This window comes from Falco rusticolus, chromosome 6, assembly GCF_015220075.1.
Source record: "Falco rusticolus isolate bFalRus1 chromosome 6, bFalRus1.pri, whole genome shotgun sequence".
Classification (NCBI taxonomy): Eukaryota; Metazoa; Chordata; class Aves; order Falconiformes; family Falconidae; genus Falco; species Falco rusticolus.
Window position 1 is genome coordinate 3,894,269 of NC_051192.1, and position 27,958 is coordinate 3,922,226.

A 27,958-nucleotide genomic window follows, 5' to 3' on the forward strand; every position below is an offset into this window, starting at 1 on the left:
CTTCCAAAATAAAAAGTGCAAACTGAAAGTACAATCAACATCTTTACAGCCAAATATTAAATGTAACAAATATAAAATTACAACTAAATATTTAGTCTCACTTAGAATTTTACAGAAAATTAATCAGATAAAGTGCAAATAATAAAAAAAAGACACAATGTTATTTTTTTTTAGAAGCTTTCATCATATGTTTGCAAACACAACTGATACTGAACGGCAAAATATTTACAGTTTGGCAGTCTCTAAGTTGTTGATAGGAAGTCCTTGAGCTGGAAGAACCAACACTGGTTTCTCATCTCTCAAGTTCTGCTTCCAGGATTTCTCCCCACGTGTCAACATCCATCGGATACATGCTTTTCTCTGGTAAGCTGTTTTGTGAAGGAATGTTGCTGTATTTCCCACTCAGCCATTCTTGCTTCACTTTGCTTTTCCAGTAGTTTCTCAGTAATGTGATCTGATGGAAAAACAAGACAGCTCAGATCTTGGAAATGAACTGATCTAAGCTGCATACATTATAGGTAAGTTTTGCATTGGAAGAGTAATGCTAGAAAAAGGATGTGTAACATGTCTTTGGGTATCTAGACACTAAGCCCAGGAAGGTGCACTGCTGCCAAAAAAGAGACTTGGTCTACTTTCAACTTTTCTGTTCTAAGCTGGGTGGAGAATTCCTTCTTGCCTCAATTCTTTGAGGGTCAAAGATTAAAACCCTAAACCAGGAATTTATCTTACTCCTTAAAAGAGGTGCCTTTCACCTCCTCTCCCTGTTTAGGTTATTTGTGACATTGAACTCTTGTTCGGGCTCTTAATGCAGGTTGGCTGGATTCTTCCCTTCAGCCAGGCTTTTAGTGCAAGAAAACACTGGCCTGGTGTGTTTGTGGCTTCTGCTTCAAATCCCCTCCAGTTAAAATAGAGAATCAGTGCAGGGAGTCCTGAAGATTCCTGCAAGAGTTGTAAGATCTGTGCATTCTAAGGGCAACCACTACCTGCTTGTGACTTCGCTTCACACTGAAACACCTCTACTGAAATGTCCAGAGTCCAGAACTGGGGTGCTTTTGCTGCTGCTTATCTCTTCACTCCTCCACCACCCCTCTGCTCTCAAACACAGCTGCTAAAATGAGGTGAGGATCACTCTCTAGGTGGTCTGGAGTACTAACTGTGAAACCACTTCTTTCCTGATCTACCTCAGCTTGCAGGCTGCACTCGACAGCGATAGATCTTCCAGCATGTTCCGCCCCTAAATTCTGAGAGCAGCTGTAACTGGGGGTGTATGGGGAGAGTTTTGAAATAGCTTCTCAGAGCTCCTGCTTGCTTCCTTTTCTCTACCCCAGTTTTGGTTTGTGGTTTTGTTTTTTTTTTTTTCTCCTGGATGCATGTCGCTCAAGGTATACTGCAGCAGAGCTACCCAGGATGAATTTCTGGGAAGTTACTCCTCACCAGCAGAACCACCCCCATGAAATACAACCAGAAGGCACATGCTGTCCCCTCCCAGCCCTGTCTAGTGGGATGTGGCTTCTCCTCCATGTCAGGGCTGTGCAGACTTCGACATGATGGTTATTAGCACCGTGATGGTTATCAGCACCAGCCCGTGAGGGAGGAACGAGGTGCGGTCCTGGGCTGCGGCCAGATGTGGCCCTGGGTTCAAAGCAGGGCAGCTTGCTGTCATCCTTTGGTTGGTTTCCAGCCGTCCAGCCGCCGGGGTGCCCTACCCAGCCACGCCACCACTGCTGTGGCGCTCCCGTCAGGCCGTTAGGCCAGGCGGGTGAGACGGGCTGATGTCCTTTCTTTCTGTATTTTTAGTGGCAACCCCTGAAGCCTGGCTGCTGCCGAGGTGACCTCAGTGAGGTGACATTTACCTTCCAGGAGTACCCGCTGCCACGATCGCCATCGATCTCCCGCTGGCAGACGGCCCTGGCGCTCAGGCAGTGGGGCCTCCACAGCCCGTCGTCGCTCTCGATGGCGCGATGCCAGCCCTTACACGTCACCGCGGCGTGACACAAGCTCTCAACGTCCAGGTCGCTGAAAATCTGAGAGCTCACCTCCGGAGGGAGGACAGCCACGAAGTCACCCCTTCCTCCTCCTCCTCCTCCTCCTCCTCCTCGTCCTTCCCCCCCCGCGGGTCCCGCGGCGGCCAAGCGCTCCCCCTCCATCCCCGCGGCCTCAGGGCGGGGCGGGCCACCTCCTGTCACGGCGGTGGCTGCAGCCAGCAGCACCCGGGCCCGCTTCGCCGCCCGCCGCCATGTCCCTTCGCGCCGCCGCCTCACGCCGCAGCGGCGGACGGGTGGGTGGTGGTGGGCGGGGTTGTCCCTTCCCCGGCCCGCAGGGGGTGCTGGGGCGCCGCGCGACGTCGTTGCGTCATCAGGCGGCGCCCGCGGCTCATGCGGGCTGCGCTCCGTCCCGCCGGCGGCGGCAGCTCCCGGCCCTGAGGTGAGGCCCGGCCCGTCCGTGCAGAGCAGAACCGCGGCCTCCCGCTCCCAGGGTCCCGGCTGCAGCCTCGCCCTCCCCCCTCGGCCTCCCGCTCCCAGGGGCCCGGCTGCCGCCTCGCCCCCCCCCCCCCCCCCCCCCCCGGCCTCCCGTGAGGGGAAGGGTGCAGGTCGGAGCTGTGCTGCAGGCAGATACCTTCTCCCCCCTCTCCCCCCAGGCCAGGGGCCTGTTGTGCCTTGATTCACCGCCTCTAGAGGGGCACAGGCTGGAGCCCCGGGTCCGGGCTGGCACCATCGCGGGGGGAGCCCCGGCAGCACCGGAAGCTCCCGGGAGGCACCTGGGGGGGCCTGGCTGGAGGGGGCAGGGCCTGGGCGCTGGTGGTTCTCGCCGGGAGGCGATGAGCAGCTCGGCTGGGCAGCCAGGGCCTTCCCTGTAACGCGGGACGCTGAGGGGGGCGGCAGTGGCTCCCGAGGGGTGCTGTGCAGTGAGTCCAGCAGCAATTAGGCGTCCCATCCATACACCCCATTCTTCCTGCTAGTGAATTGACTAGTGGAAGGGCAGAGTGTTGAAAGAAAACCAGTTGCAGTTATGGTGCGCTTCGTGACTGAAAGGCATTTCAGACAGGGCCTCTGAAGCTTTTAAACCCAGCAACTGAGTACGTGGTGTCAGCGCTGCATGCTGGCAGCCTTCCATGAGTGAACTTGCCAAGGAGTGCTGGATTTGTTGGGCATCTGACCCTGAAAACCGTATCTTAACATTTCCTAACTTTTAGTATAGAATTACATTTTGGGAAGGTGCATAGCTTCACAAGAAAGCTGTGATTTCAGCTTTCTCAAAGTTTTGTCATGGCAGTGACTAGCATAAATTCTGTGCTTAAACATCAAAATGCTACAGTAGTGGTCAGCAGTGACTGGAAAACATTTTGTTCACAATACTTTCAGTTAAAGGCAGAAAGGCAGGCATGTTTATTTCCTTGATAAGTTGTTGCAAGAGTGTGTTGTTTTCAGTGTACAAGTGCACCAATGGAAAATTAATGGCATTCAGACCAACTTCTGTGTTTGAATAAAAAGTACGTGTTTACATTTGTGATGAGTTTGACTAGCTAAAAATGATTTTGATTTCTTAGAAAAAAATCGGGAGGCTGGTACAGAAGAAGCACCAACTGCTTATCCTGTTGAGATGTCTTGTAGTCCACTGTTAATAGAGGCAGCGTGTTCCAGCTCTGAGATACAGGGAGCCGCAAAAATGAGAAAAAATGATGCTACTTCCAGATGTTTGGTGAGTGCTTAATTTTTTAATTTAATGTTTGTAAGCATGTGTTGAAAATTAAAAAGGTGTTGCATGTTTTTTTTATTTTTCCTGAGAATTACAACGGTCAAATTGGGAACTCAAAATATCTGTTGTTTTATTGATTGGGATGCCATACTATACAAGTATATAAATACATTTCTATTGTGTATTTCTGTTTATGATAATTACGCTGCAGTAGTTCGTTCTCTCAAATATAAAAAAATTGCCATTGCTACAAGAATGTTTTGAACTAACAATATTGTAGCTGATTTCAGTACTACAGAACAAAGTCCAGTTCAGTCGTGTGGTCTGCATCAGTTACTGCCCTGTCAGTACTTGTGAAGGTCCAGGGGAATGAATGGCTGTTCTTCCAACCAGCCTAGAAGCCTCTAAAATGTCTCTCTGGAGAGCCTGTAGTTGCCCTGTAGATACCTTGTGCTGCCTGTAAATAGTGTCTGTTTATTGTGTCCTAGCAGCCTATTTCATTTGAGTCGTACAGCTGTGATGGAGCTGTGTTGTCAAGATCCATTACAAACACACAGCTAAACAACCAACCCTCCAGTTTTTCTCTGGTAGCCAGCATGCTGTCCAGCAAAACAGAGTTTTCAAAAAAACCATCTTTTGCTTTTTGAAAATGTTACCAAGTCAAGTGGCTTTCAGACGGTCTGATAAATAGTGTATGGAGCAAGTGGGATTTTTCTTAGATCTTCTGTTGTGTATCCAGCTAGAAGGGACACGTTGGTCAACATCATTGTATAGTAGATAATAACTACATACAACAAATGAAGTATCAGCCTTTACTGTAGCTGAGATCCCTGGATGGCTACTTACCTTTTAGTAAGTAAAGATTCAAACTGATAGCATTACTTGCAGTAAAGAAATATGTGTCGAACATGACTTTGGTATATTTGCATTGTTTTTGCAGCCAAGGTTTAGAGTGTGGTTCATTTCTAGAGAAGTAAGTTGAAAGAAGGGTAGCAAGACTTTTCTGGGTTTTTAGTTGGTTGGTTGGGAATTTTTTTTTTTTTGACAAATAAGTGTTTGTTTGTTAAACCTGCTGTTTGTCTTTACCTCTACATGTGGAAACTCTATAGCAAGGTGCTGGTAAGGCTCTTCTATGAAACTTAAGTTTGTAGCCTTTCAGATATTTACTCCAAAGGTCTAAGGAGGTTTTTTTACTGCATGAAGGTTTCTATAGATGTTGTTTTTTCTGAGTGAGGGGGAAGTGTGGGGAAAAAAAAGAAATAATTTCAGGCAATGGACACCATCCAAAAAGTAGGTAGTTGTCCAGGCTGCATTTGAAGGGCATAACTGGTACAAACTTGTGATCTATTTTTTCCTCCCCTCTTTTGTAACTGGGAAAAGGTACTAAACAGTAAATGTTTTTTCAGGTTCCTCTTTCTGGCGATAATGAAAGCAAACCATCAAAATCTATTCAAAGAAAGAGAGTGCTTCCATCTTGGATGCTGGAAAGAGACCTCCTGGTTCAGAGGATTTCTGAGCCTCTAACGGAAGGAGGTAGGTTTGCAGTGTAGTACGTTTGCATACTAATATATATTTATGTGCTTTGATATAACTTTAATTGTAATGGTGGTGGTAGAAAGTATTAATTTGTTACTTCTCTTCCCGTGCTCCATGCCTGGCAGCCAACAGAGACTGACTTCTGCCTCCTTTGTCATCAGTCCTGGGTGTGACAGAGCTCTTTCTGATCAGTTGGGTTTCATTCTGGTGGGTTTTTTTGTTTTGGTTTGGTTTGTGTTTGTTTTTTTTTTTAATGCCAGGTAACATACTCTCTTTGGACAGCTGCGTGTTGGGAGCCCTTTCCTATAAACTCGCCTGTTTTGTTTACCGTGCAAATTGTAGGTAGCTTCTGTACCTTTAATTCCAAGCCTTCTCAACGTTTTAAGTCACTCATGTATTGCCCTTCTAAAGTGAGATTCTTCTGATTTCACAAGTTTTGCAGGTGGGGTTTTTTGGGTGGTGTTGTGTGTTAGTTTTTGAGCTGTGACTGAATCAAACTTGATCATTTAGTCCAAAGTTACTTCGTAGGAGGAGTAATTCATCACAGCGTAGTAGTTTCTTACCAGTATGAGGCTAAAATAATATTGCATTCCCTCTTGTTTGTTGTGCAAAAGGAAACTGCTGAATGTACGATAAACTGCTGCTGCTGTGTATCAGCGGTAGCGGCAGCAGAATACTGTGTGAAGTTACTATCAACGGGAGACACAAGGGTGCAGCTTTGGTACAATCCCAAGAAAATTTGCTAGCGTGTCTGGCTTTGGTCCTGGGAGCTTGTGAAGACTTCTAAAACTGCCACTAGACATTCTCTGACAAACTTCCGGCAAGGCACTTACTGCTCTGATGGCTTTTACCACGGGGACCGGAGGACTCAAGAAACAAGAGGATGATGACTACGTACATTAATACTCCTCCAGAATTTCTGTCTTTCTCTGTACTGAAGATGGCGTGCCCCACCCTGCTTGCTGTTCTGTGGGGAGGTGGTTTAGGTGCTAACTGCTGAGTTTCCTTCGGTAGTCAGTGTTCAGTGTATGAACTGTGGCAGGCGGGTGTGTGTCCGCTCCTCTGTGTCCGACAGCTAGTTTAATGCCTCTCTTTCCACCTCCTGTTTCTGCTGAGGTGGTGTAATGCCCAAGCAGGCCCGCAGAAGTGTTTCATGCGGTGCCTGACCGATTGCTTCTTACATCCTATAGTAAATGCAGGTGTCTGTATAGATTGACCTGGGCCATTGTGGCTTAAAGACATTAGTTGTATGCCATTGATTACCCTGCCTATTCCTTTCCTCAGAAGCTAATTTTGAGAAAATTAGAAGAAGCAAAAGAAACTACTTTTTTTATTATGATTTCATTTCCCCCCCTTACTTCCCCTTTCAAACTCTAGACTGTTCCCTGCTGGCTTATTCCCTCAGATATAAAAATTGCACGTACCAGAGGACCTCTGCTGACTGTCTTTAGTCCTGCGCTAGCGTGATTGCTTTCTTGCGTTTGGAGGGGGTGTATGTGTGTAGGGTGAGGGGTTTCGTTTGTTTTGTCTCCGCAAGTACTGTAATTTTTGATATGTGTGTGTATCTAATGTTTGTTTCAAAGGCTGAACGCTTTGGTCAGGTAGCTGTAGAGATTTGAAGCTGTGTGGGCCAGGGACACCTGTGTGCTGTTGAAGGCCTGACCTTGGGGGAGCTAGGGATATGTATGAACACTACTGGAGCTGTTTAAAAAATCCCTATGTGAGGGAATGATTCTAGTTTAGGATGGGCTGCTTTAATAAAACAACCGATCTCTTCTGCAAATCTAAAATATTTCCTTAAAACTGTGAAACAGTTTGCATCTTTCTAAGGTGATATTGGGTGGGAAGGTAGAAAGGTAGAGAGTAAATCTAAAAGGCTGCCCCTTTTTTGTTTTTCTTCTCCCCCTGTCTGTCTTCTTACTGGGAAGGTAACACTGGTTTGTGATTTTGAAGTCAAACATTAAAATTTGAAACATTCCTTGCTTTGTATACATGACTCTGGCACATGGCTATTTTTTGAAGGGGGAGAGTTTTTGAAGTCTTGCAAAATGGCATCAAGTATTTTCCTTCTGCATGCGTTTTGCAGCAGATGGAGCTGTATGGCCCTGGCTGTCTCCCAGCTGTGTATCCAGAAATACCACTTCAGGACAGAGATCTTGCGGTTTTCTGAGCTGTGAAGCTTTCCAATGGGAGGCACAACGTTCGCTGTCTTTCTGTTGGTTACTGGCCGATGAAATAATGGGCTGTGATGTGGGTGACTAGGCAGGTGGGCATACCCTGATTTTGCTGTGTCCTAATTGATGTTTGTGTGCATAAAGTGGTTATCTGAGGTGATAGTAACACAAAAGATCTGTGGTAAAAGTTGTCCTTGGACCGAGTAGTTTACTGATCCGCTCCTATTGTGTAAATGAAATTGTCAGTGGCACTGATACATCAATCCCGAATATCCTTTGCCACATATTTATTGTTTTCCTCCAAATTTGCCCCTCAAGCATCTGTTTCATTCTAAAATATGCTTTTTATTCCTGTAAGCAGGAAATGAAAAATGTGTGGTTGAAACAGCACATGCCCAACACTGCTATTTCTCATGCTTTTTGCCCAATGTTCTGCTTCAGCGCAGATGTAGATTTCTAATGTGGTCAGGATTTCACTGTAAAAAGTTGCATTCCAAAAGAACCCTTTTGTTTTTCTTTTAAGGTAGTAGAATGAAAAAAGGCCAAGGGAGAGGAGGAAAAAGTAATATGGTGTCATTAAAACCAGAAGTAAATGTGCAGCAGAAAAAGAGATTAGCTTCTGAAGAAACTGCAGAGGATTTTGAAGGTGAAGAGCAAGATCAAGGGAAAAGGAGCTGTCTTTCCATGCCTGTCCCTTCATCTCAGGTAATTTTTTGGCTCAGGGAAGAACCGTGGTATTTCAAAAACTGAGACTGTAGTTCACAGTGTGGTGTTGAAGGCTGGGTCTACGTGTGTTCTGCTTGTAATTTGTTGTTCAACAGTTGTTTTGAAATGCCAGTCCATTGGAGAGCTCTATAGCGAGGGTGGTGGAAGCCTTCATGAGACTAGGTTTTTTGCACTTCTTCCTTGGGATCTGGAACTTTGGCTCCCAAAGTTCCACAGAAATACCAGACTTTTCAGCTTTACAGCAAGAGGCTGGTAGACATGGGCCAAAGTACTGGTCCTAGGAGTGGCTTGGTGTGTGGTTTCTTTCTCCGAGAACCTTTTAGGGGTAGGTGATGGTATGACACTGATGTAATGTGGTACTGGACTTTGCCCAAACTCGTGCTGTTCTCGGTAAAGTTTTATGGTCAGGGAACGATGGTACATGGCGTAGCAACTGCTGCGTTTTGAAGAAAGGTAGCATGGAGTGTGCTTATGCCACAATCTCAAAATCTGAGTCAAAAAAGAAGGAAAGACAAGAAAAAGTAATCTGAAATCCAAAATGCTCTGTGGCAATAAGTGAACAGACACTTCAGCTGGTCAATCTCTGTGTGTCCCCAAATTACAGCTGCGTTTATAGGCAGTGAAATGCTGCTAGTAATGAAAAGAGGAGGATCGTTACCAAAGTGAAACAGTATTTTGGTGAGAGCAAACTGAGGCTTTCACTGACTTTTCCTTTAAGTGAACAGCCTGGGGGAGGTGTTTCTAATCTCTAGCATTAGAATTGCCTGGATCTGTTCTAGGATCTATAAAACACTTAAAATACCGTTACTTGATAATGCTTTGTGGATTTTGACACTGAAAACTCTTAGGGTTTTGTTTTTTAATTAAATCTTAAGGTTAGCTGAAATGAATTACTCCTGGCGAGCGTACCCTTCGGGATAGTTGGGATATAAAGTAGTGGCTCTTTTTATCTGAAGAAGTGTTCTGACTTGTGAGCTTGTATGAAGCCTTACTTATTTTCTCCTAATCATTCTAGAAATATTTCTTATCTGAAGCACAGTGTACTTGCCTTCAGAACTTTGCAGAAAAAATAATAGGTTAGTTCAAGCACAAGTAATAATCTTAGAGAGCTCTAAAAGACTGGAATTTTGATATCAAAACCAGAATCACGCCGCTGCTGTCATAATGAAGGCAACTGAGAAAATGTAGTGTAGGGTAGGAACTGAAAAGATTCTTAGTTCTTTTAAGTGCCAGCAGCCACCAGATGGCAGAGAGGTCACACACGTGTCATAATGAGTGCCAGTAGCGCTGTTGTCTTTGGTTTTCTTTGATTCCGACCTGTTTTTTAACTAGTCATCATCATACCTGTGGAAGTGTTTAGTCTCATTACATACAATACAGGCATGTGATACGTAGTATGAAGTATGTAGCAGAGAAGTCACAAGTGGAAGTGGCAAATTAGAGTCATTTAGTTCTGCTTTGCAAATGAAGGCTTATTTCCTAAGCGGCAGTTGTTTACTGAGCCTTAATTTGGGAGTCTTAATAAAAAAAGTCACCTTTGTCTCCAAGCCGACTTACTAAATCTGCTGCTGTCTGGATCATTTGATACTAATTCTGACTTTGCCCTTTCTTAATCACACCGCTGCTCAAATGTAATTGCCTCGGGTTTTGGTTAACAGTTTATGAGGCTTGCATTGAAAGGAACAAAATCAAATAGGTAACTGCCACCTGATTTTCCAGCTCTGCCAAACACATCCATGTAAACTAAGTATACATCTCCTGGAGGAGGAACTTAGATCATAAACTGTAGAGAGCAGAAACTTTTGAATAGTTTGGTAATGTACCAAAGTAGTTCAGCCTTCGATACAGGTCTGCTTCTGGGTGACGTCTCAGTTGTTGGGACAGTACTCTTGTCTTGGTTACGTATCTCGTATCCTTTTTCTAAAGCACACATCTCTTATTTTCAGCGTACGTGTGTTCCAAAATTTAAAATGCAGTATTTGTCAAAAGGGAAATTTTTACTTAATGGTGTCTACTGACAAACTCTTTTATGATTTAGAGTCACAAGCTGAAGCGTTTAAGATTTATTGGGGTGGGATTAAGCTCAAGGTATGTGTCATGAATTCCCTGTATCTCCTGCATATAGATAAATATATATCTTCCATCTAGCTTGCTATTTAAGGGATTGAAATTGATTATTGTATAGGAGGGTACGTTCTTATAGAGGCTACTGTATTGTCACATGTATAATCCGCATTCCTTTTTCAGGAGCAGTACTTCTAATCAAAAGTTAGTTTAAACTGAAGTCCTTGGACTATTCACAAACGAGGTGGTGAGAGAGGAGCCTGACCGTGTCGTGAGGGAACTGAAGCTGAGGACAGGAGCTCTAGAATAAGTTTTCCTTTAAAGTGCGTGTGTGTTCTGAACTTGAGCCTTTCATTCAGCAGGTGTATTTAGCAGCTAACTTGAGTTTGGAAAGTGGAGTAGAAGATTTTAAAGGCTGGACCAGATGATCTTTTGAGGTCCTTTCCAACCTGGGCTCTTCTATGATTCTCTCACTTTGAAAACAGGAATGATGAGGCGGAGTTTACCTTAAAGCTTTTAATTCTGAAGAGTGTACATTTTCAGGTCCTTCAAAATGTAACCTTGTTCCACAGAATGCATCTGGATTTCCTCTTGAGAATACCATGAGAAACATGGAAGGAAATGGCAAGACTGGAACAAAAACCCCTGGAAGTTCTCTGGAAAAAAAAGATAGGCAGCTGCATAGTAAATTGTCTAAAAGAGTAGGTCAGATCTCCAGTAAAGAAAATAGAATTGAGGAAACAGAAAACAAAGAGCAGATTACTGGTTCTACAAGCCAACAAGCTGACTGGGGCAGGACTTCCCAATCTTTTGGTGCCCAGGAAGGGATTCTTGAGCCTGATGCAAATCTGGATTACAAGACTGAGATTTCTGATTCAACCAGAAGTGCAGATACTTCAGAAAGCTCCAAACACAACAAGCGTAAGAGGACACCTTGCATGTATGGAACAGGCTGTTACAGGTAAAGCAAAAATAAAACTAGCTTAAGCTGGCTTGTTATTAAGAAGTACTGTGTTAGCTACAGAAGAGTAAACAGTAAAGTGGTTACAAGCTTTGATTTGAAAAAGATCTTTTGGTAAACAGGGGACTGATGAGAAACCAATGGCATAACAAGAATTCTAAAAGTCTAAGAGGAGGAGCCAGGATGTCTTGCTAACTGCCAATATAACCTCAACAAGGGATGATTTACTTCACCAAATTGAACAATGCAGTGTCGTAGGAAATAAGGAACAAAGGTCCACTTTAAAAAGAAAAGAAAGAAACCCCGCTGTGTGTAGAGTACATGTACCAGCAGGGAGAAGAGATGTAAATGATTGAAATGCCCAACATAGACCCTGTAGGCTTATTTTATTAGCAGCTGAAATTTTTATGAAAGATGAAGTTATTGCATGCTTTGTGATCTGAATATTGAAAATACTTACTATTTGTTATCCCTAAATAATGAAGAACTACTTTTGTTATAACTTGGCCAGTCTGCACTTTTGGGTTTTTTTTAAAGCATTCGGTCCCCCCTTAAAACCCGAACAAGACACACTTATAAACTCCCTGTTAACCCTTATCTGGTCAGTACCTTTACCTGGTCAGTGTCTTTGGTGATACTTCAATTGAGGGACAATATATTATTTTTTTTTTTTCTGCTACTCATATCCCCTCGATTCACGGTGAAGGATCTGTCATACAGATGTTTTGTGCGCTACAAAGGTTGCAGCGAAGTTAAAAAACTCCAGTGCTGCATGCCTGGTCTCCTGCTAGTTCTTTCTGCCCAGGAAAGGTCTGTAGTGTGGTGTGTTAATGTATTGAATGGAAGATAGGAATCTAGAGGTGTTCCTGAGGCTAGGAAGTGACCAGTGACCTGCAAACTGCATTTTGGAGAAGGTTTTGAGCTCCAGGTAAATCCATGTACATTGGAAGCACAAAAGATAAGGCTAATCCAGGAAACAGGGGGGCCTGTGATTATTTTTTAAGAAATTATTATTACTATTATTGCTTTTGTATTTTTTTCCTCTTCCCCCAAGTGGCTTGAGCGATAGTAGAACCTGAGGTTGCTCAGAAAACAAGCCGGGACAAGTAAAGGGGTTCTTGTATGTATTTGGTGTGCCTATTGCTGCAGGTAACGGTATATCAAAAGCGTAAAGCTGTCGCATTAACGAACACTACAGACTTCAAGTTTACATGTAGCATACTTTCACGCATCTCAATTTTTGCCCTTAATGATTATGAGGGAAACATGTTTTATTAGGCAGTCAAGCTGATCCGGTAGTACAAATGCAGCCTTTAGTTTGCTCCAGCTGCTTTTCTTTTTGCTCAGACAAGTTTTCCCCTGTGTGGGGGTTAAGCTGGTGTAATGCTCTGACATGCTGAAGGGTTCCTAATGTTTTGGAAGGCAAGTTTTAGTTACAGGTAATATGGAATAGGAGTCTGCATGTGCACATTTCTTCTTGGGTCTTTATTCTAAAACATTTGGCGGCAGCACTTTTGGGAAGCGTTGCTTTATAAGAAAAAAGAATGCTCTGAAATAGCACATAACAAAATCTTACTTTGTTGGAGAAATTTGTCAATAGGAAGTATCAAACCCATCGGTTCTGATCTTCAGGAAATGTCATGAGACGAAACCTGCTTGTTTGCAGCAAAGAAAGGTGCTTTGTAGTCTGTCTTGGTGGGCTTGCATTAAAAGCAAATACTAAGTAGTCATTCTGCATCGATGAGATGGCTATGGTGGAGTAAAGCAAGCCGTTGCAGTTACCCCTATTTTTGACAGAAATGTACGCATGTGTGATGTGAATGGACGCTTTGAAGGAACACATGGGTAGCGTATTCAGTTTTTCATTGTGTGGTGTTTTCCTTGAGCAAAACCTGGTTTGTAGAGTTGCTAAGGAAGAGAAGCTGCTTTGAGTGCTCTTTTCAGTACAATGAGTGGTTGGTTTTCGTCTCCTTCCATTCACCTTATGAAAGGTGTCATCTGACACAAGGTGCTGTAGGAGTCAACATCTCAAATGAGGACTGCTTTGGTAACCAAGCCATTTCCTTAAAGTGTTCTTTCTAGGTGAGGTTTCATAGTCATCAAATGTCATTTATCCAATAACTAAATGCTCTTCAGTTTTCTAGTCTTTATTTTGTGAACTCCTATTGAGAGATACTTGCCTTCTGGATATGACAGGCACCTTTGGTAGGTGCCTGGTAGAACAGCACAAACTGAAAAGATGAAATGTTAGTTTAGTTGATTTTATTAGACGTCTCTTACACAACACATGGCTGAAACATTTAGGAAATAACTTTGTAACCCATAGCTCAGTTTCTTCGTTTATGAATTTGAAACCACTGCTTTTGAAAGAATCCAGCTTGATTCACAGCTCTCGCTCCAGAGATTCTTCTTGTTGTCCTCCTCAGTGTGAGATTCCCTTTCTGTGGTAGTCTGAAGCTTTTACCAAATCGAAAGAAACTGCTGTTACCACTAGGAGGCAAAGTGCTCTGTGTATGTTATGTCTGACTATATTTGTTGTCAAGGAGCTGACCCTTTGAATACTGTCTTTGGTTCATTTTCTTGTCTGCTGCTTGTTTTTCCCAAGTTAGAAGAATAGGGAATTAAAAATAAAACCAAATCCGAACCCACCCCCTGATTTCAAGGGCTGCATAGTAGTGGTGTGATACAGCTGAACTCTCATCTCTGAAACTGTCATTCACAATTTTGGTCCAGGGTTCTGTCCTTTTGCTAGCCAGTGATACTGTTCTGTGCTGGCTGGGTGTGTGTGAACCTTTCCTGGAACTGTCAAAGCAGGGCACGCTCAACCAACCTTTGGATTTGTGTGTGCATTCTTCGAAATACTTTGATCTTTGTTTGTTTGTTTATGAAAATCAGTATTTTTCATTTCACCTTAAGCTTGTACATCTGGCAGCTAAAGACTTGCATCTGTCTTTTTTTGAGACCTGTTTTCTAATAAGACTTACAATTTAGAACTTACACCGCAGGTGTGTGTAAGGTGTTTGTAACTTCAGACTTGAATTCCATGGCTTTACAGCTAGTGCTGGTAATTCATTATATTTTCACTACCAGTTTCTTTAGTAGGCTGAGAAAATAAGCCCTTGAGATGGCAGGAGTCTCCTGCGTGTGATTATGAAGAGCCAGGGATTCTGACCTTACCACTTAAATTTGCTTTAGAAGAAGCTTTTAAGATGCTTTTGGGAGCTGCATCGATGAAAACTGTCTTGAATATTTCACTGAGCAACACTCAGCTTCTGCTTGAGATGACTGCATTGATTCTGAAGAACTTTCTAAGTTTTACTTGTGTAATTATTTGTGTAATTTTCTGCAACGCAAAGTGCAAGGACACAAATTCAGAGCTTCTGTATATGTTTATGAGAAGGCAGGTCTCCTAAAACTTTATTCTTAAAATAGGCTCTTCATTGGTTAATTTTTGTGCAAGTTAAGCTTAATGATTTTCTTTTGATCATACTAATAACATATTCCTATGCAGCGAGGTTTTGTTGTAAAACTAAATAACTTTGGAGTGCAACTTCCAGCATGAAAGATGGTGTGCTCTTACAACTGACATCTCTTGTATTCAAAAAAACCCAAACAACCCTCAAACCAACCAAAGTCCCAATAAAAGGAAGAAGATTTTTGCAAGAAGGGATAATATTTGCTTAATAGAAGCTATGCACTTCTCTGCTTCTTTTCATTTTGCTGGATATTGTTGCACAACATATAGAAGTGGAGTGAGTATAAATTATCCACATCAAGGTAAGATAAATTATGATATTTTTTTTTTTCTAGTCCTGAGCATCTGAAGTAGGACATGTTTAAGGTGCTTCAAAGGTAAAGTATAATTTGAGGAGCATCATCCACTGGCCCAAAAAATCCTGAAGCCCAGTGATAGGAAGCATACATCAAGACCCTTTCCTTTTTCTTACTGCTTCCTCCTATACTCTTTTCTCTCTTTCCTCTCCCCTCTCTCTCTTTCCTCTCCTCTCTCTCTCTTTCCTCTCCTCTCTCTCTCTTTCCTCTCCTCTCTCTCTCTTTCCTCTCCTCTCTCTCTCTTTCCTCTCCTCTCTCTCTCTTTCCTCTCCTCTCTCTCTCTTTTCTCTCCTCTCTCTTCTTTTTTTTTTTCTCTCCTGCAATAAGGGCTGTTTGGTATTGGCCAAATAGCTTTTGAAGTAAATTTTTGAAAGGAACTGGCTGTCACCTAAAACAGAATAGGTTAGCTAATTGACAGCTGTTAGGCCTTCTTTCCTTGGTGACTAGGATCTTATTGTAGGAATAAGTATTAAAATGATTTCACAGAGCATTAGCTGCTTCTGTATCCCTTTGAGAAGATGAATTGTGTTTCAAATGACCGAATTAAAATTCTAGCTAGTATTGCTAGTAAGTTAGCTCTGTGCATTTAGAAAACAAAGCAAGCGGTCTCTAAAATTACTTGGTTTCATCCCATTTATTTTTCAATGGCAAAGGAAGTAGGCAGCCAGCCTGAATTTGGTGGTGTTCCCTGAGAACTTGTGGAATAAAAGACTGCTAGATGCAACTTTGCAATGATATCTAGTGAAACAGTATTGACTTACCCTACAGTCTGCAGAAATTAACAGAAAAGACCAGGACGAGGCGTCTGTCACCTGTGTAAACAGATCTGAGGGACACTGGATCTCTGATAAGTAACTCATGGAAGAGTTTATCGGTAGCTTGCTTGCTGAGTTTCCTGAATGAAAGGTGCCAGGCAAATGGAGATGTAAAGTATTAATACTAAATATCTAGTCTTTTTTTTTGGTGCCTGAATGGTTAGTAGAGCTCACAGCACTCAAGTAATCATTTTGCCAAAGCTGTAACAAAAGCTTTTTTCTTATGTTGTTAGTTGAAATGCTGAAATTAATACTGACTGTTCCACAGAAAGTTCCGAAGAGCCGGTTGTGAATTTAAAGGAAGGAATGCCTGTGGTCAGTGAGGGAGCTGTTGTGTATGTGGCTAGCTACATACATGTTTCTGGCTTTGTGTTTCTCAGTGCAGCAGTAACAAGTACAAATTAAAGCAGTACTCGCTCTAGTTTAAAGTTGTTCCTCTTGCTTGAGGCAAGCAGGTAACTTCTATAATTTGCACAAACATGTTGAAGATTATGTGTTCTGGGAATTAATGTGGTAAATCACAGAAGTATTTTGCGGATATCTTTTCGAAAATCATTTCTTAAAACATCTCCCATTTCTTGCTTTTAAATACGCTTGAGAAAAAGTGTCTAAAAGAAATCATTGGGGAAAAGTAGATTTGCTTTTAGTACAGTATGTTCACACTGTGACATAATTTTTATGTAATGTCTTTTGATTTGTCACATGAATTTCTCCGGAAGTCATGATGTGTTTTTCTGTGTTCTTTTTAACATCGCTTTACAGAAAATCTTCACTAAGTGATGTTGTTTATAGTTGCCGTGTCTTGTACGGTGTGCATGCAAGCCTGTTGCCTAGAAGCAGTAGAAAAGGCCTTTGAATGATGCATATATGTGTATTCACTGCTTGCTCACCTTGGATTCGACTAAGTGTTGTAGAGCACGAAGTCATGGATGCTGGTAATGCGCTCTCATCACTGACGTTGGTGTGGCTCCGAGTTGTGTCTTACGGTACAACTTCATGTCATCGTTGTGATTTGGTATTTCAAATAAAATGCCACGGTAGCCAAGGCAAACCTGAGAGCACCATCAGCGTCATGTCCAGTAGACTGCTCCGTGTTTTGCCAATTGACAGGGTCGGTAGATGGCACACAGACACCAATACACAAAATAACCTTGCTTTACTGTTTGTTTCAAATTAATGCCGAAAATAAGGCATATGCATGTACAAAAGGGTTAGCCTATGATACCCTGATTCAAGCGGTAAAAGAGATAAGCAAGGCAATGCACCCGATCATTACTATTCACCGTTAGCTGTCGTGATTAAGACAGATACATCACCAGTTGCCCTAATACATTACCATCACCCAGATCCGCAGTCGCTGGGGATCTTGTTGCAGCAAGGATCTGGAGAGCCTGTCCCGGCAGCTGGGAAGTCCTACGCAGGGCATCTGGTGGGTGAGGTCTCCAATGTCACTGCGAGAGGCTCCAGCTTTTATGCTAGGGAATAAACAAGTTCACATAATTTCGAATGCAGAAACATCTGGTTTCACTCTCCTGTCAGATCCCACCAAAGCCTGGCCAGGGCTCAGGGAGGACCCGAGGGAGATTCCTGTATCTACTGGATTTTAACCACAGAAAATACCTGGTTTCATGGCCTTGACCACCTGCCTCTAAGCAAGGCTGGACACACGGTATCTTCACTAATGATTATATTTTATCTGTCTTTTGCTGATGGTCATACATAGTTAATGATCGTGCATATTTCGCTAATGTTTGGATACTAAATATATTTAATGTTTGGTTGGTGGGTTTGTCTAGAGGTCAGCTTTGGGTCGGGGCCTGTTGCTCAGGCCTCAGTACTTCATCCCTCTGGAATAATACGCTGGCATTTGAAGTATTCAAGTGAGAAGTAACTTTCATACGGAACAGAATGATTGAGACGTATTGCCTAAAGCTCACAGGTGATCACCGGAGAGCGTGGGAAGTCTCCAGTACTGCAGTTGCTCAGCTGCCATGGGTGATCCTTGCAGCTTGAGCTGAGACTTTGCGAGAGGTTTGTACGGCACTTGCATAGCTCCAGAGGGAGTCCTAACGGAGCAAGCTGCTCAGTAAGATTCGTGCTATATGACTACATCAGTAGATTGTGTATGTGTTGGAGGTCTGAAACTTGAAGCTGGTGGCAAATAGGAGAATTCGTGTTTTAACCTCTTGTGGCATGTGCTGAGACAAAATTTTTCTTCTCTTACCCTGAAAGCAGGTCTTACATTCTGCATAAAGTTAAACGTTAAAAGCTGCTCTTTCTGTAACCACAGAAAAATGAGTTGTCACTGATTCAGTAACACCTTTCTCGTCTCCACCTTCTTGCGTAAAAATTGAATAGTCGGTTCTTGATCTATCTTTGTCTTTTGCAGGAAGAATCCCCTTCACTTTCAGCAGTTCAGTCACCCTCATGATGATGACTATCATGAAACAGAGTTCGTAACTCAGGATAACAAAGATAACCGGCCTGAATGTCCGTATGGAACGGCTTGTTACAGGTAAGAAGCACTGTGCAAAATGGCTTGGCTTGTTTTACAGGTTAAGAATGTTCTCCCCTGGAGCTGCAAAATGACTATAGGATAGTGATGTTAAACCTCGACTGTGGCCTTCCAAAATTTGCTGTGGACAGACTTCTACCTTTAAAGCACCCAAGTCTGTGCAAAATTTTTTTTTGTGATTTCAGCTGGCGAACCTGAAGACTTGACTTTTGAAACCTATTCAGCGGCCCAAAAATCAAAACTTTTTCACTTTTCAACATGTAGTAAACTGTTGTTCTTGTATAGAAACAATAATTTATTGTTACGCGTTGTTCCTGATATGTAACTTTTAGTTTAGATATTGATAAAATATTTGTTGAGGTTTTGTACAAACACTCTGTTTTAATCTGTATTTGATGTGTAAGCAAGCATAATTTAGGTACCAGCAAGAAAATCCAGTTCATGGCAGACTGCTGCTTCTTTTAACCACTGTTGATTCAAAAGATCCTTTTGTTCCAGTTGTTTCTCAACATCTAGGTTTTACACTTTTATTTAGCAGAGTTTAATGACTGCTTTGTAATTGGTGCAATGGACAAAAGGATATATTTTGAGGCAACAGCCCTTCTGTGGGGGCATACTGAAACGAACAGCTGCTGTTCAAGATTGTGCTTGAGCAAAACCATTTTCTCTCTCTCCTGGGAAGTGTGATGATCCTAAAGAGCGTGTTCTTTCCAAAATGTAAGAAAATGAGGGTAGCTTTTAGGAAAAAGCCATCTTACGTTCAGCTAACACAGAAGTATTTCTCATCTGAAAAACATCTGTGAGATGAATTTCTCATCTCGGGAGGAGAAATCTGGGTTTATACCGGTCATGAAATTGCCGACATGCTTTCCAGGAGTACAACGGAACTAAAACTGTCTCCCCTTGCAGGTAAGACAACTCCTGTGCTGCATTAGTTGATCTTTTCTTAATCTGTGTTTTATTCTTTTGGGGGTAGAAGCAACAGGTGTCATTTGAAGGGTTTTCATGTTATTTTTGTTGTCTTTATCCGCTGGCTACTACTTGAATACATAATTGAATTATCTAAATGCTATGCCTTGAGTTGGGATCAAATGCTCTGATGCTGACAATACTTGCAAAACACTGAATTAGGCAACTGTTTTTGTTACAGTACAGTGTATTTAATAAAAAGGTGTACTTGCATGTTTTTATTCAGATAACTATCCCTTCTAATGCACTTGTAATGTACTTTAGGACAGCAGTAGCCATAAAACTGTAAATCAACTTGAAGTATGTGAATTTGTCACGTTATTTGACATGAAAATAAGGTATTTCTACTGAAGAGTATGCTGGTTTTGAAGAATAAGAAAACAAATAAATAACTAGTTTTACAAGGCGGTCTTCACAGCAAGGGTGTTTTGTAAAATATCCCCAAAATTCTGCAGTTACAGAAATTAATCTTGTGTTTCAAGCAATGTCACGTGGTATGTCATTCTTAAATAGTGGGCTTTAATTCTTTTCAGAAGCAAAAATTATGACAACTGATCCAGTTTTCTTCCAAAGTTGGATATTTTTTTTTAATTTTCTGCAAAACAGTAAATTGAGCTGAAACTATTTTAACGTGCAGCCTTGAGAAAAGCCTCTAATACACTAACACAACTGATTAGCACGATGTAAGTGGGACCGAGTTAAAATATTAGAACAGCATTGGATAACTGCTTGGGGGGTGGGGGTGTGTGGAGGGGGATAAACCAGCGTGTTATGACCTGGATCACAGCCTGAATGAGGGGAGCATTTACTGCAGATCCAAGAGTAAGTTTAATTTAATTTTTTTCATTGCATTGATGCTGTTTTTTAATAGAAGACATACACACTTGTATGTTGAACTTTCTGGATTGCAGCAGCATATTGCAGAAATGAATAATCTCTCTTAACAATCCTTCTGTGTCCTTTCCCTGTGATACTACTTTGAGACAAGCAATAATTTTCCCAAACTATGTGATTTGTAGCTTTATGTTGCAGAATATTGAAGCTTTGCCTGGTATCTCAGACTTGTGATGCACTGGGCGTGCATTGTGCTTTATGCACCAGAGGTTCATGTTCTGGTTTCGTTTCTAGTGAGAGTAAATAATTGGATCAGTTCTTATTATGCTGAACAAATGCATCTCATCTTACAACTTTGGGAACTATCTCATCTCTTGGTTTTGATCAGCTTTTTTTTTTTTTTTTAATTAAAGGCCGAAACAAGAGGAACTCTTACTGAACCCTTTTTTTTTTTTCACCCTACATTCGATATGCTGAGACACTGCACTAAAGCACTGGTCACAGAATTTTATTTTAAAAAGAAATTAAAATTATTCACAAAATACAAAGGGGTTCTGGGAACTTGCTGAGCTCTTGTTAAGCGTGGAACAAGGTGGCAAATCAAACTTGTGCTGTTTTCTTCTTTGCAGGAAGAATCCACAGCATAAGCTAGAATACAAGCACAGTGCACCTCCAGGTAAGCCAAGTTGTTCAGTATAGCTGAACAAACCCCAAACCCAAATTTTCCCAAATTTCCCAAATTTGGGAAAACCCCAAACCCAGTAATTGATGCCAAAACCTTGGAATAAAATGCTTTAAGTGAGTAACACTGCATTTGCGGCTTGCTCTGTATTGCCCTGCGCCCTTGCTCTTAAGCATGAGGTGCTGCCATTGACACTGATAAGGAAGTTCAGGTTGCTTGGCCGCTGCACACTTAACATTCACTTTTTTAAATGTTTTTCAACTGAAGCAAGATGGTCTGGGTCAGACACCATTGATGTAGTTTGTATGCTTTGTATCTTAGGATTTGAGAAACATGCCACGTGGCCGGTGGCTATTTTCATGAGTTTAACAGGTTTTTTTGAAAATTAAGCATGGTGTAGTGTGATCTTAGCAGATCTCTCTATTCTGCTTCCTCCATTTGGAGCTGGAGTATTACAGTGAAAACAGGGAATACACTGAAGTATTTCTCAACATTTCAAATGGATACTGCGGTAAATTTTTTCTATAGCTTTTTTTCCCATCCCCATAGCATGGATGTTCTGTTGAGGCTTGGAGAGGATATAATTAAAACTGAATCTGAGCTTATATTCTAAAAGTCTTTATATGTTCCAGTAACTAGACTTGTTGAAAAACACAGGGGAATGTACTGTTTACATTTTGTCTGTTCTTAGGTAATTCAGAGATATACTTTGCATTTTTTTGTGCTTCTTCTCAATTATTGGACTTGGAGGGTTTTTTTCCAATTTAGTTCCCAATGCAAAGAGCAATACTTTAGAGCAGAACAGTTATGGAAATGTAATGATAATGCATTTTACTTTAAAAAATCAGGATTATGACGGTATTCCTGCCCCTGGCAGGAGGGGTGGAACTACATGACCTTTTAGGTCCCTTCCAACCCAAACCATTCTATGGTTCTATGGTTAATAAGGAGAAATTGCATTTATGGAAACAATGGTGTGAAATACTTAAATGCTTTGAAATACTGCAATTTTCTGCTTTAAAAACCGCAACCAGTACTGATGACATTTGTCTACAGGCAGCATGGTTCCTACTTGTAAGAGTTGTTCATCTGGGTAATCTTTCAAGAATCATTTAATTAAAAAAAAAAGGTCTTTTGGGGGCAGCAGAGTAGTTTTTACACTTGTGAAGACAGCACAACCATTGCAGCATTTCTTTTAATAAGTCAGTCTTCTGTTGTAGCAACCCCTAGGAATAACCCTTATTGCTATGTTGTACTCTGACCTGACTAATAACATTTCTTTCTTTAGTAACTGAAAGACGAACACGACAACGAACTTCAAAAAATGGTATGTTCTGATGGTATGAACGGGCACATCATCATGGGATGCAACTGATCTGCTTTGGGTTTTGGGCATTTAGTAGTGCTGGAGATGCTTGATAACACTTACCTGAGGAGAAGGTAGTCGTTATTTTAATAAAACTCTGCTTCCTTTTTCACAAGTAATAGTGCTGAATTGGATTTGTGCCAGGCGTCCTGGCTGAGCACACCTGTACTTCCCTGGAAGCGGGCAGCGAAACAAACAAATGTTTTAAGGAGAGACGAGTGTGACCAAACCAATTCTTCCTTCCTTCCTTAAACAGGGTTCATAATAGGACGAAAGGAGCCAATAGTTCATCCACAGCTAGTTAAGGTTACCCCATGAAGACTGATGGCTCTTGAAACATTGAGATATTCCTTCTGCGTTGCATTGACCTCGAAATAACTTTCAAATGATACCTGTGGATGTGGTGATGAGCTTTTCTTATATTTACTCTGAGGTATTGTTGTTACAGGCTTGTTAGGACTGAAGTGTAGAAGAAGGGTAATGCCTTTCAGCTGGGGGCGGCATTCACTGTAAACTACGCCTGTGTCCTGCAAACTTTAGTTTCTAGGCATCAGTGAGCATTACGTAGTATCACAGGCAAGCTGTAGTCTCTCTTGATAATGTAACCTGTAATACTGTGTATGAGTATCTCCTCCATTCACCAGTAGTACACCTAGCTTGCTTTGCTGCTGCCAATAATATTAGCTTACATGTTGCAGGTGCATGGGCTCCAGTTTTAAATATCCTTTAGGTCTGTTTCCAGGCATCTTTTGTGTCTCAGTTTCAGCTTCCAAATGTGAAGCTTCCTGTTATTTCTAAAAGAATTTAAAAGTGAGCTTTGAAGAGCAGTCTGATAGTCTGATAATATGCCGTCTTTACGTTCACTGGCCTGAACAAGGCATGAGGATGTGGAACTGCTGCCTCTCGAGTGGAAGTGGGAACTAACTTGATGTCTTTGAGATCACCAAGGTGTGGCTGGACATTTCCTAAAGAAATCTTCAAAATAGAGAGATACGCCTTCTAGAGAAAGTAAATTGAAGTGCAAATAGCTGTAGTTTTCTAGACAAAGTGTTTTGGCCTCCATTCTGTTCTGTGACTTGCTTTCCACTCAGAAATTTATTTCCCATCCCATTTCCTTATCATGTATGTGTGTACTTTCGCTGCCACTGAATGCTTGGTGTGGTTGTATCTGTGCACTAGCGTGTTCTGAGGCATACTTGTTAGCTGTATGCTTTGCCACATCCCATGGTGCAAGTACGAGCCCCATCTTGATCGCCGCTGCCTTGCAGAAAAGTGCATTGTAGAGTGGTGAAAATTGTTAGCAGCATTGTAAGTGCAGCGAGTGGTTAAGACTTTATAATGCAGCAAGCTGGACTGTGTGCATATCTGAAGCTAATTAAAGCTAATCTTGAAGGTTTTAAATTGTAGCTGTGCCTTTCATAAGAACACCTTCCTTACTGGAATGGTAGATCCTGCGCGTGCAGCTCATGGCAGGTGGTCAGCCAGGTATGGCTATGGATGGAAAAGTGCTTCTCTTGTAAGCGTGTAAAACTTTGACGTGGGAGTGAAATTCAGTCTGTTAAATTCAACTCCTCTTCCTAAGAACGAACCAGGGAAAAATTGATATTCCATGCACAGTGGGAAGAAGGTAATTCACTCGTTAAAGTTCTGTTTGTATTTGATGATTTTTTTAAATTTATTTTTTCCCCTCAATATCTTGTTGACTGGCTTGCTTAGTTGTCTTGAGGGCAAAGCCTGTAAAAGGTTGCACTCAGCAAGCTCGCATCTGAGGCGGTCGTACCGAGCCATGCAAGATCACACAGGCAGGGTTCCATTAGCCTTTATTTCGTGCTGTTTGGCACAACTGCACTGGTAAGCACAGCAGGATTAATTTCCGTACAAGTGTACTGAAACTCCACCAGCCAAGAGAAGGAGGGTGCCATCTACATGGTACTTGCCACGTTTAGTTTTTAACATCGTTAGTGTAATTGCTACGAGATGGATTCCAAGTTGCCCATAGAGAATGTGTTCTGTGTTCTGAGAAATAGTCTAAGGCTAATTACTGGGGGAATAGCTGTAAGAGACGAAGGAAAAAAAAAAAGGAGAAAGGCTAGAGTTACGTTGTCATTACATTGTCACTGCTGAATGACCTTACTACCTTGTTGCTACTGGGATGAACGACCTGCTGTGGCTATGGACTATGCATAATTCTCCTACACACTTCTTTGTATGTTATCTAGCAAGCTGATCAGGTCATTTCCAAATACAACCCTGTGGAAAGGGGTGGTCAGCAAGCTTTTTCTCCCCACGTAAAGGACATACTTTCAGAGAATGTTTCAAGGTCATCTTTATAAATATGGAACAGGGGAAAGGCAGAATTGTGCTTAATGAGCAGCTTCAGGGGCTGTGGAGCTGAATGAGACTATAGCAGAAAGAGATGGCGTGAGAAGACCTGGACGGAAGTGCGTCATTTGCTGCTGAAATCTAAACACATTGGTGGATGGGGATGAAAAACATAGTATGCTCCTCGTACATTTGTAGGAAACATATGGAAGTCATCAGTATTTTTTGCAGAATTCCTATTTCTGTTGTAAAATACCTGCAGTGCTGTAAGAGCAGCTTTTCTTTGCTAAGCAGGTCTTGGGCTTACTATTCTCACAGGCCTCGTTTGAGAAGGGAGGTTTTGTTCTTAATGTATTTAGCATCTTTGTTTCAGCGTCTCCCTCTGAGACGTAATTCCTTCTGCACAACATAGTCCGTGATTCTTAGAAGAAATTCTGCTGTTATGGGTAAACATGGGCATGATTACTTTCCTCTAAAGTCTGGTAAACAGTAAACTAGCAAGCATCATATGGGCTTACAGCTGAAACTGACAGTTGGACATTTTCAGGATTTTCTGCTAGGTGGTGCACAGTATAGATTGCTGCCCACAGGATATCTCTCAGTTGTAGTATCGGCTGCGTCACACATGGCTGACTCTATTCGAGGTAGTCATTGGGTGCCTCTGTAGCACAGTTCACCCATAAAATTGTGTACCTTTGAGGGACTTGACTGCTACTGTAAATGCTTTTGAAAACCTTGGGTGAAAGCTGCTATAGAGTATAAAATGTTAATCAGACCATAAGATAATGCTGGAATAGTAACATTCCCACTAGCAGAAAAATGTAACTGACAGAGGATGTGATCTGACTACATCAGGTGCTGGTGTTCTTGCTTGTTCACCACACGCACAGCTTGAGTGTCTGGAGCTCTGACCCGAGGTTTCAAGAAGCTGCGAAGACACTTGAGGTTGATATAAACATGGCTGATTTGGACTGGGTTGTGTAGCTGAGAAGAAAAGGCACATTTCTAGTTTCATATAAAAGATGATAAGAACTGCCTAACAGATAAATGACTTGTATGAGATCATTGACAGGTTATCTCCAGATGAGAGAAGAATGCAGAAAGCGGAGGCTGGGGGGAAAAGGAACAAATACAGCTTTACTCAGGGGTATGACTTAAGGGCAGCATAACATGAGTGGAACATTAACAGACGGTGGCTAGTTAGGAATTGCGGGCATGTAGGGAAAAGGGAGGTAGCATAGGCTGGTAGAGCAATGGGTGTGCACATCTGGCAAAGTCCAAAAGCAGTGGAAATCAACTTGTTAAAGGTTCACAGCTACTGGTAAGTCAAAGGAGAAGGCAATGCTGCTATGGCGGCAACTTTGCCCAGATGCTACCAAGTCAGGTAGATAAGGCTTCTTCAAAAAGCAGGATTACCCTGTCTCTGGGAATTGGTTTAAATATGCCAACGTATTTGAGCAATTAAAGGATGACTGCAAGACAAGCTGCCTAAAAAAAGTTTAAGAACATGCTGTGAGCAGCATCCATTTCTCATACATAGAGGTTTCCAAGTCTTTGATTCCCTGCCAGTACAGAGTATTGTGACATACTGTGAGACAGAAGGCAATTTAATCACAACGTGTAGGTTGTGCAGAAGATGGATAGGCAGCAGATGAGACAGCAGTGCGATAGGAGTAGACTGAACTGGGAATGGGGTAGGCTGCCTCCAGCCAGGAAAGAAGTGTTCAGCATTTGTTGTTTCCTGAACCTGTGTCAGAAAAGGGGAAGCACAGACTACCCAGCACAGATCCAAGTTGAGAGCGTAGGAGCGAGTGATCTATGAGAGTGTCTTTGCTCACCTGAAATGCTCAGGAAGGAAGTGAATGGAAGTCAAAGCCATGTCAGATTCCAAAGCGCAAGAGTAAAGTAGCCCTAAGTAAATATGGATGGTGCAGGCAGAAAATTTAGGGTCAGAATAGCTGCTAGAAAGAGCTAGGGGCTAAATGCCAAGAAAGATGCCTTGTTAGGTACAGAATAACAGGAAGAAGACCAGGGAAATTGTGTATGCCACTGCTTCAGGAAGGAAGTTGTCAGAAGACGTTGTCTGATACTGGTTTCTTCTGATATCAGAAGATGTTGTCAGAAGAGGCCTGATTACTGTTTTCCAAGTGCTGGAAGAAAAGCCACTAGGGAGAACTTTCTTAATTGATCAGACTGGTAAGCCCTGCAGAAGTGGTCAGAGAGGGATGATACAGCTTTTCATAACAGTCTTGAAAATCAAACACAAAACTGTCAGCATTGGATAGAGTGCTTTAGTTGAGCCTTTCTCCTGTTGAGGAGAGGGGCTAACTAGATGGCCCCTGCAAGGTCTCTTTAGTTCTGTATTTATTATTCATGAATATATGGCATTGTTGTCCCTACAGGAGAAAGGGCTGTGGAGAAAGACGGTGCCAATGATGATGAACCAAATGAGTATGACCTTGGTGACAGCTTTAGAGATGATGAGGAAGAGGAGTGCGAACCTACCGACGAAGACTCTGACTGGGAACCAAGTTCAGAAGACAAGGATAACGAAGATGTTGAAATGCTTTTGCAAGAAGCGTCTAGCTTTGTTAGAACCAAAAAGTAGCTGCATGGAACGATGTTACAAATGTCCAAACTGGTTATGGTGAAACATGGGTGTGTAAGGAGGGGGCCTGCTTTGAAAACTGTTTTTTCCTCAGTGATGTAGTCACTGCAGGAGGATTTTAATGAGGGTGAGGGGATTCAGCAATGCCTTTCTTTTCCATATGGGTTTTTTTGTTTTATTAAGTGGTGGAGCCAGAGGACTGAGCTCTGAAACTTTTTTGTGGTTCCCCCCCCCCCCCTCATTTATCTCTTATGCAACACCATTGGTATTTCATAGTTTGAAATACAGTTTTAAAGGTTGTTAATGCTTCTTCTTGCAGTGCTTGAAAGAAATACTGGCCTTAGGAAAGCCTTTTCTTTTGCTGAAAGACAGTATATACAGTGCTGGATGAAGGGGAGTTACACTGCCCACCTGCAGTATCGCAGACTACTTCTTGGCCATCACTGGGGGGTTTGTCTAAATTTTTTAACGCTTTTGAGTTAGTGCAGTGCTACTGGCTTTCCTCTTGGGTGTCATTTCTTTGATTCTCTTGATGTGCAGGAGTTGAATACAGAATGTGTATATCACTTGAGAACAGTATATCAGCCTATCGAACCGCTTGGTTGTCTAAACAATGATTATGGTGTATTTGCTGTAATTACAGTAGGACCTCTTCCCATGCCTGTACCTCACTGGAATTATGTTCAGTTCACAACAAAGCTGAAGTCTTGGTGACTGGTTTTTTGCACAATTAAACTTGTAACATACTGTGGAAAAAACATTTGCTTGTGTCTCTGTGATTTCTAAAGACTCTTGGAAGATCTTCCCTTCCGTGTGTTCACAGCATGCCTGAGCTTTCAAGAAAGTAAGTTAAAAATTT

At 42.2% G+C, this 27,958-nt stretch overlaps 2 protein-coding genes across 8 annotated transcripts; one reads left to right on the top strand and one right to left on the bottom strand.

Moving 5' to 3' along the window:
* On the bottom strand, positions 1-2,419 carry FBXO48 (F-box protein 48). The gene is made up of 2 exons (XM_037391657.1): positions 1,854-2,419; positions 1-454 (listed from the first exon to the last, which is right to left on the bottom strand). Exons 1-2 carry the CDS (start codon positions 2,145-2,147, stop codon positions 293-295), a joined length of 456 nt encoding a protein of 151 aa, XP_037247554.1. The 5' UTR covers positions 2,148-2,419; the 3' UTR covers positions 1-292.
* On the top strand, positions 2,340-27,859 carry APLF (aprataxin and PNKP like factor). Of its 7 annotated transcripts, none has more exons than XM_037391650.1 (9): positions 2,340-2,424; positions 3,548-3,699; positions 5,103-5,229; positions 7,930-8,111; positions 10,769-11,157; positions 18,193-18,318; positions 20,751-20,797; positions 22,092-22,130; positions 26,894-27,859. In XM_037391650.1, the coding sequence occupies exons 2-9, from the start codon at positions 3,601-3,603 to the stop codon at positions 27,097-27,099; spliced, it is 1,215 nt and encodes a 404-aa protein (XP_037247547.1). In that variant the 5' UTR covers positions 2,340-2,424; positions 3,548-3,600; the 3' UTR covers positions 27,100-27,859. The 7 variants fall into 7 exon arrangements, with proteins under 7 accessions (XP_037247547.1, XP_037247548.1, XP_037247551.1 ...); XM_037391651.1 differs by lacking the exon at positions 26,894-27,859 and adding an exon at positions 22,426-25,713; XM_037391652.1 differs by lacking the exons at positions 2,340-2,424; positions 3,548-3,699 and adding exons at positions 5,847-6,126; positions 7,319-7,498 and having other exon boundaries at positions 5,141-5,229.
* The last annotated feature ends 99 nt before the right edge of the window (positions 27,860-27,958 follow it).

Excerpts from the sequence above, each read along its gene's own strand:
- FBXO48 (XM_037391657.1), bottom strand. The coding sequence starts at position 2,147 with ATGGAGGGGGAGCGCTTGGCCGCCGCGGGACCCGCGGGGGGGGAAGGA. Across the intron at positions 455-1,853 it reads GCAGCGGGTACTCCTGGAAG|ATCACATTACTGAGAAACTA; the intron begins GTAAATGTCACC and ends TTTTTCCATCAG.
- APLF (XM_037391650.1), top strand. The coding sequence starts at position 3,601 with ATGTCTTGTAGTCCACTGTTAATAGAGGCAGCGTGTTCCAGCTCTGAG. Across the intron at positions 3,700-5,102 it reads ATGCTACTTCCAGATGTTTG|GTTCCTCTTTCTGGCGATAA; the intron begins GTGAGTGCTTAA and ends ATGTTTTTTCAG. Across the intron at positions 18,319-20,750 it reads TATGGAACGGCTTGTTACAG|GAAGAATCCACAGCATAAGC; the intron begins GTAAGAAGCACT and ends TCTTCTTTGCAG.